Source organism: Ptychodera flava, chromosome 6, assembly GCF_041260155.1.
Source record: "Ptychodera flava strain L36383 chromosome 6, AS_Pfla_20210202, whole genome shotgun sequence".
Lineage (NCBI taxonomy): Eukaryota > Metazoa > Hemichordata > Enteropneusta > Ptychoderidae > Ptychodera > Ptychodera flava.
In genome coordinates this window covers 14432137-14440156 of record NC_091933.1, presented here as the reverse complement: position 1 = coordinate 14440156, position 8020 = coordinate 14432137, and the positions used below count along the sequence as shown (strand labels likewise).

The window sequence follows — 8020 nt, the reverse complement described above, 5'->3', positions numbered from 1 at the left end:
TAAGGAGGATTTCTGTTTTGCCATCGTTGAGTTGTAATTTGTTTGATGTCATCCAATCTTTAATGTCAACCAGACAGTCTTCGATTTGAGAAATTGCTGTTGGAATATTGATTTTGTGAAGGCCAAGTACAGTTGGTTATCATCTGCATATTGGTGAAATTTAAGATTGTGGTTTCGGATTATCTGTCCAAGGGGTGTAGTATAGAGAGTGAATACTAGTAAAACGGGCCTAGAACTGATCCCTGTGGAACACCGAATTGAGGTGGAGTTGATTGTGACGAATGACCATTGATTATGACGGACTGGTATCGATTGGTTAGATATGATGAAAGCCACTTGAGGGCAGTACCTTTAATACCCTGATCAGCGAGGCGTAAAAGCAGAACGTTGTGGTCGATGGTGTCAAACGCTGCAGATAAATCAAGCATTACAAGGATAACATATTGCCCAGCATCGAGGGAGAGAGTAATGTCATTGTGGATCTTTAGAAGTGCAGTTTCAGTACTGTGGAATTTTCTGTAGGCAGATTGGAGCGGTTCAAGAAGTGAATTACTGTTGAGATAGGCATTGAGGCATTATATGAGAGATAAGCGTCCTTGTAATGGGTTGTTGAATGAATAAAGAGTCAAGAGGCTTGGTTAGGTTATATGACCATTTATTTTAATTACTCCGATCAGTCAGAGCATGAAGACGCATTCCCTATATCCGTAGAGGGACTGTACGAAGAAAAGGAGAGGAATTGATAGAGAAAACTCAATAATAAGCTTATTAATAGTGTCTGGGCCGCCTGTGGTCTAGCTACAGGCAGGCAACAATTTAAATATTAACGATGATTGTGATTGATCAGGACATTTAAATAAATTTGTTGTTTTCAGTGTTCTGTTCTTCCCGTAGTCATGGTACGTCTGCGCTTTATCTTGCCGTCTATGGTAAATCTTTCTATTTTCCGAACGTTTTCACTTGTTCTGAACGTCATGTACTGTGTGTTGTCCCTATCAATAGCAAAACGCCATATTGAATTAAAATTCTCTATTTCAAATTAGCCTCATTTTATGAGTCGGGGTTGTAAACAATGGTTGAGATATCAGTCTGTACGTGTGTAAACTGCATTGTTATTATTGACTAGTGAAGTAAAACTCAAAAGTAAATAATAACTGTGTATTTTACAAACACTGATGGTGAGTTGGAAAACTAAATACGAGGTGTTTCAACATGCTTTGGGGATTAAAACAAGAAGTTGTAATCAACATGAAAATCAAAAATAGTGGAAAAAATCATCAAAAAGTTACAGGATCCTTTAAAAAGCAAGGGGCCAGAAAGACATATAAAATTTGAACTTTTGTCTTAGGAGAATGTGACGGTGTTTACACAGTCTTGACATAGGGCCTGTGAGCAGAACCTTTGGACTTTGATCAGTATATTATCGTTTTCTTTCAGCAGCTGTGAAGCTAAGGCCATTACCACAAGTTAAGACTTAGTTTTGACTGACGGTTAACGGAACTTTAAAATCATGTTCAACAAGCGTGCACTGTCAATTTTGATCGTGTCGTCATTTTTGAGTCATCAAGCCTTAGAGGTCGAAGGTAACAAAGTTATTTTAGTTTCATTTGACGGATTTCGCTATGACTATCTTGAAGACGTGGACACACCGAACTTCGACGCAGCAATCGCAGCCGGCGTTACAGCACCATACGTAACGCCTGCGTTCGTAACTCTGACCTTACCATCACACTTCAGCATCGTCACCGGTACGTATTCCATTTAATGCACATCAAATGCAGAAAGCAGTTTACGTAAACTTCCCCCTTATGAATAGAATAACGATGTACGAGGCAATTTGTGATGATTGAGGCAAACCTTGGTTCTGCAGCCATGACACTTCAACGATGTTTTTTAAAGTTTGACCGGAGGCTTGTGTCACCATTCTCATAAGTAAATACAACAGATTAGGAAATTGTAAACTAATTCAACAGGTACTAGCTACATCGCTCATGTAGAAAGATTTTTATATACTTCTCTAGGTGACAGCAACTGATGATAACGGTTACATTTACCACCATTACTTACTGATCTCAAAGTATGCTTTGCCCAACATTCAGAATGGCGATGACACAAGCACGATAAATTTAGGGAACTTTGAGCATATTGCGTTTAAAAAAGATGTACACATGGGATAATGTAGAACAGAGAATGGTACTTACATAGCTCAGAAAGAAAAAGATGCTTTGATCAAATCTATGTTCACACAGCCTCAACAAACGGCGGAAATATGATATTCACAAATAGTGAGAAAGCTAATCGATTGTTCAAACGTGTTGCATTTTCATATGGTTCTTCTCGGTTACAATTTCGTATCCCGATTTATCTGAAACTGGGACTCGGAGCCGAGGTAGGGCTTCGCCTACTACTGGCTCTCTTTTGCAGGTGTCTACTTCGTTTGTGTTTATTCAAGAGACCAAATCGTTCATCATGTTTCTTTCCGGAGTTAGGAAAGAGTGAGGAAGATCCGAGAAGCCATTAACATTAGGCGTCACAATCCACAAATACAAAGAGATGGAGGTCTTGAAATACCCCATATTTGCAATTAGTTGATCACAGCGCCATCTAGTGGCCAACTATAATAATTCATTTCTTTTTATCATTCCGATGAAGATCATCGTCTATGACAGATCGTAAGCTCAATACGCTGAAAAACGTCGACTGCTTGGGTTACAGAAACGTCATGCCGACATTTAATCTGCCAAGTTGATGATAAGCTTATCTGCTATTTCGTAGATAAATATTCCTCTTTTCTATCGCAGTCTACCATATCACTAGTATATAAGCTTACACTTGGCATTTTTCAGTCCTTTGTTGATATCACGAAGACTGCATTAATGTCTACATCTGTACAGGTCTGTGGCCTGAAAGTCATGGAGTGGTACACAACATTATGTATGACCCAGTTTTCAACGAAACAATTACACCAGAAACGAGAAATCAATCAAAATGGTGGGACATGGGTGCAGAACCAATATGGCAGACAGCCAGATTTCAGGGGAAGGCCAGTGGTAGTTATTTCTACTTCGGTGGGGAGGTTGAAATTATGGTAAGTACCTTTACATAACTGTCAAATATACAGGATAAAGGCAATTCTGCACCCAATGTTGGATACTTTTGGTGTTCTTTTAGCATTCTTCCAGCAACTGAAAAGCAAATTACGGTTATACGGCTAAAATTTTGGTGTCCAAGAAAAATCATGGTTATATGTACACACTAGAGCCATTCAATCATGTGACTGCATAAAATTTGCCCAGTCATACTTCCCAAAAATTTGTGTAGCAAATGTGTCGAATACTTGTACAGAGAAATTTGAATACGGAGACATTAATGTAACTGTCGGAGTAGATTAATCGAGAGGCATAAATTGCATCATGTATCCGCTGAATGAAAGTAAATATGTAAAATCGAATAACATTGCAACATTGCAATGTTACTGTTAAAATATGTTCTAGTAATAATGTAATTAATGGATAATTCATTGTCTCCGTCCACTTTTAGACACGTTTGCTCAGCAATTCTTACATAGACAGTAGAGGGGGTTATACTGTCTTTGATTCCTAAGACCATACACCACATACTAAAATTATTCAAACTTGAAGAAGCATACTTGACGAAATAAATATGAATAAATTAGAGTTAGGTATACATATATGCACGGTCCCTCCACAAAATATTTTGTGGAGGGACTGTGATATATGGTTAGTAAAAACAACTTCCCCGAGAAAGTCAAATAATGTCATATTGGAAAGACGCTCAGTTGTTTAAGAGTTTTGATGCACCATATATTCTGACAGTATACAGTTTTATTGTGTACCTTGTCTCGCTAGTGCGGTAGCAGTATCCGTTAAGTTCATCGAATTCGACAAGGCCGAACAAAAAAATTGTGCTGTTCCGATAACCCGACTTACCCAATTTTTCACCTGCCGAACCTAAACTTTTTAAAGCTACGTAAACGTGGAAGTAAAAAAAAAGAAAGAAAAAACCTGTAAAATCACGCGTTCGTTACTCGGCATTTGATTTTGCTTGAACGAGGATGTCTTTCATGGGTTTTTTTTTCTGTTATGTGTATGATACATTTTTCTGGAAATGTTGTGGCCAGTGTTTGACCACCCTGAAACCTTGAAAAATGCATATTTAAAAATAAAAATATTTTGGAAAAATATTCCCTGCCGACCTACCCTATTTTTGAAAACCATGTTAACGGAAGAGCACGATTTATTTTGTTGGCCTAACCAGTCATGCAGAGTATTTACCAGAATGCAAGATCTTCACAAAGATTATATTGCTCATACAGAAAGGGAAGCAGTTACTCGTACCATTAATTTACCGTAGTAGCGTTGTATAGCCGATACATTCATCAACAGCCATCAATGAACATGACTGTATGAAACTTTCGATACTTCATATTTTCAGTGAATGAAAGTTTGAATTTCACGAGAACGAAAAATTAACGATATAAGACTTAAGTTGTACAAGTTTCACGTGAACAAATATTTCCCGGTGTCACAGTTTTGTCTTCATCATAGCAATTGATAATATCCCTGCAATTACCACAGCGCTGAGAATCAAAGTGAAAAGAGATGGTGTATTGACTTTGTTCAGTAAATCGTTGTCACTTGCTTCGTGTTTTCCAACTATTGTCATCAGGGACTATATCCCAACGTTTACATCGGAAACAATGACCCCACTGTTCCGTGGAATGAACGCATTGATACCGTAATAAGTTGGTTTTTGGATGAAGACATCGATGTCATAACTTTGTACTTCAACCAACCTGACAACGTTGGACATTACAATGGCATTGATTCTAATGAAAGACGTGATATGGTGAGACAATGCGACGATACACTCGGTTATCTCATGGAAAAGATCGATGAAAATGGTTTGACTGACGTAATGAACATCATCGTAGTAAGCGACCACGGAATGTCAGAAATCTTTGACGATATGAAGATCGAACTTTATAATTACATCGACCCAAATGATGTGTACCACGTGATTGCTGACTATGGACCAGTTGCAATGATTCAACCAAAAGAGGGAAGATTAGATGCAGTCTTTGATAATTTGAAGGATGCACATCCTAATATGTCGGTGTATATGAAGGAGGATATCCCAGACAGGTTCAACTATCGAGATCATTATCGCATTCTACCAATATTTGCGATATCAGACAGACCATGGGAAATAGCCACGGTAAACTATTACTAGTTTGGTGTCAATTAAAACTTGTACTCCTTTGCCGACGTTTAACAGTCAAAGGTAGCATGCGCCGTGAAACTGAAAGGACTATACTGTTACTACAACCAGTAACTTTTCGACCATTTTCTTTCAAATTTTACAGTAAAAATCAGGGGTCACCATGCAACTTTTTTCAATATCGATTCTGAAACATATTACCTAAAATTTACCGATTTATGAAATTGAAAATGGCTGCATCCAAATGTTTTCGATTTCCAGAAAAAAAGACGGCGAAATTTAATTTCATCCATGAACTTCAACTTAGTCCACAAGCATATACCAGCAATTTACTGCATGTAAAAAATGGAGTCCGAAAATCAGTCCCCATAGGCGCATGCTACTTGAAAGAGACCTGTTGCATATCAGCTTTATGTCTGAACAAATTGATTTATTTGATGCAAGTGTCAAGGAGAACAAAACACTTATACCTGGTAAATAGTCAAGGTCAAACAGAACAAATACGAGAACCAGGGATTGGGAGAGTGCTGCAAAAAAGTAAAGCGACTGAATAGTTGAGTTTTTCATTCATAAAATGCCCTAGCCAAATCAGGTATAAAATGACACACATAGTGTTGGTCAGGGATGGCATGTTTGTTTTCATTCAAAAATTTTTATCGTACAGATGAAAAGTTCCACGAACAATACTTTGTCATATCAATCTGACACAATATTAATATTAATACATATTTTCTGTTTTCAGAAATGGGTACCAAATGGTCAGGTAGGAGGCCATGGCTTTGACAACCAGGACATGACGATGAAGAATATATTTGTAGCAACTGGACCAGATTTCAAAACTGGTTATATCAGCGAACCATTCAATTCAGTAGACATCTATCCTCTGCTGTGCCAGATTTTACAGTTGGAACCAGCTCCTAATAACGGGTCTTTGGAAATCGTCAAGACTTTGTTGAGCAGTGACGTAGGTGGCGCTGTGTCGTCGAGGGGGGACTTCTTCACAGTCGTGGTCAGCGGGCTTGTTTGCTTGTATGCAGTTGCACTGCTCAGCCAATCAGATTCATAAAGTAGACATTCGACCTAATTTGACCTATGTCTTGATCTATGTCTGATAAGCTATATAAATGCATACACATGATACCACATACTTTTATTACGGCCTGATGAGCTTGATTTCAAAAAATATTAGGTTTTGTACACATAGGCCTACATATTGCCTTTTTCACCAGCATTTGTTGTAATGGAATATGCAGTTTAAAGTGGGTATAAAGGTGATGTTGTATGGTGTGATTGCTGACCCTATCACAGTGTCACAAGTCAACTCTACATGTATAAACAGCCATTATCTGTTTACACCTAGTTCTGGTCAGTGCTATAATTCCACCAGTCTTCTATCAACACCATTGTCAGACTCAGAATCAATATCGATGAATATTAGTGTCTTCTATCCCATGTTTATTATACTTAAATATAACTCGATGAATAAAGGCAAATCTTGATAACGTTTCTGTAAATCACCATGTTGAATGAAAAGTCCACAGAAACGTCCACCTGCAGTTCATATGTCAAATTAGGGACCGTTCAGTTTTTACCGCCAGGGGGGAGCCCCGGCAAAATCCTGTCGCCGGTGTTAAAAAAAATATAGACCCCCCTGCATTTTTCTTGAAAAAAAGATGACCCCCCCCCCTTGTCAGATGAAAAAATTTGATGACCCCCCCCCCCCCCCGATAAATAACCAAAACCCATATGTCAAATTTACCCGCATGGTTTGGTTTTGAACTCCGGTATGCGGCGCACTTTATTCGTGTAGCAGAGATGCCAGTGCACAAACTTCTCAGCCACATCCATGCAAACGTCTGTTAATTAGGACGACTGTAAGGCAATTTTTAACTTCATTTCCATAGACAACTTATGTCCATGGACATTGTATAAAGTAAACTTTATTGGAGTGGTTCGCCAAAGGCAGCCCTCTGGTTAAGAGGGTCATGGGCCATTATGTAAAGTCAACTTTATTCTAGTGGGCCACCAAAGGTGGCCCGCTGGTAAAGAGGGTCGATCATGGCCATTGCATAAAGTAAACTTTACTGGACAGGGCCGCTGAAGGCATCAGGCTGTTAAGATGGTCATGGGGTATTACAATAAAGTCAATTGATTGTAGTGGCCCGCCCGTAAAGAGGGTCGATCATGGCCATTGCATGAAGTAAACCGAATTGGAGTGGACCGCCAAAGGCGTCTGTCCATTAAGAGGGTCATGGGTAATACATAAAGTATATTTATTGTAGTGGGCCGGTAAGGCAGCCCTCTGGTTAAGAGGGTCATGGGCCATTATGTAAAGTCAACTTTGTTCTAGTGGGCCACCAAAGGTGGCCCGCTGGTTAAGAGGGTATCTGCTAAAGTGCGGGCTGCGGGTTGCGGGTTGCGGGCTGCGGGTTGCGGGTTGCGGGCTGCGGCTGCGGGTTTTTAGAATTATGGCTAGATTTCTAATATATGTAATATGGCATTTAGTATATAAGAAATAAAACCTTTAGAAGGTGTCTATTATCAATAATCATGATCAGGTCTATCGTACAGTATCCCTTTTCCTGCCAAGTCCATATTTTCAACATCAGGTCAAGATGGTTAAAATTAATGAAACACAACATATTCCATATTGTGTATTTTAACATAATACTGTACATTTGAAGGCTGTTGAAAACAATATGCTGTAAAATTGATTTTTTGGACTAAAGATGCTATAACAGACCATACCAAGTGGGTGAAAATACGTCATGTTTCTGAA

The 8020-nt window shown here is 38.8% G+C and overlaps 1 protein-coding gene across 1 annotated transcript; it reads left to right on the top strand.

The window, feature by feature from the left end:
* Positions 1-1446: 1446 nt before the first annotated feature.
* Positions 1447-6747, top strand: LOC139134925 (ectonucleotide pyrophosphatase/phosphodiesterase family member 7-like). The gene is made up of 4 exons (XM_070702023.1): positions 1447-1748; positions 2895-3088; positions 4690-5238; positions 5984-6747. The coding sequence occupies exons 1-4, from the start codon at positions 1511-1513 to the stop codon at positions 6305-6307; spliced, it is 1305 nt and encodes a 434-aa protein (XP_070558124.1). The 5' UTR covers positions 1447-1510; the 3' UTR covers positions 6308-6747.
* The last annotated feature ends 1273 nt before the right edge of the window (positions 6748-8020 follow it).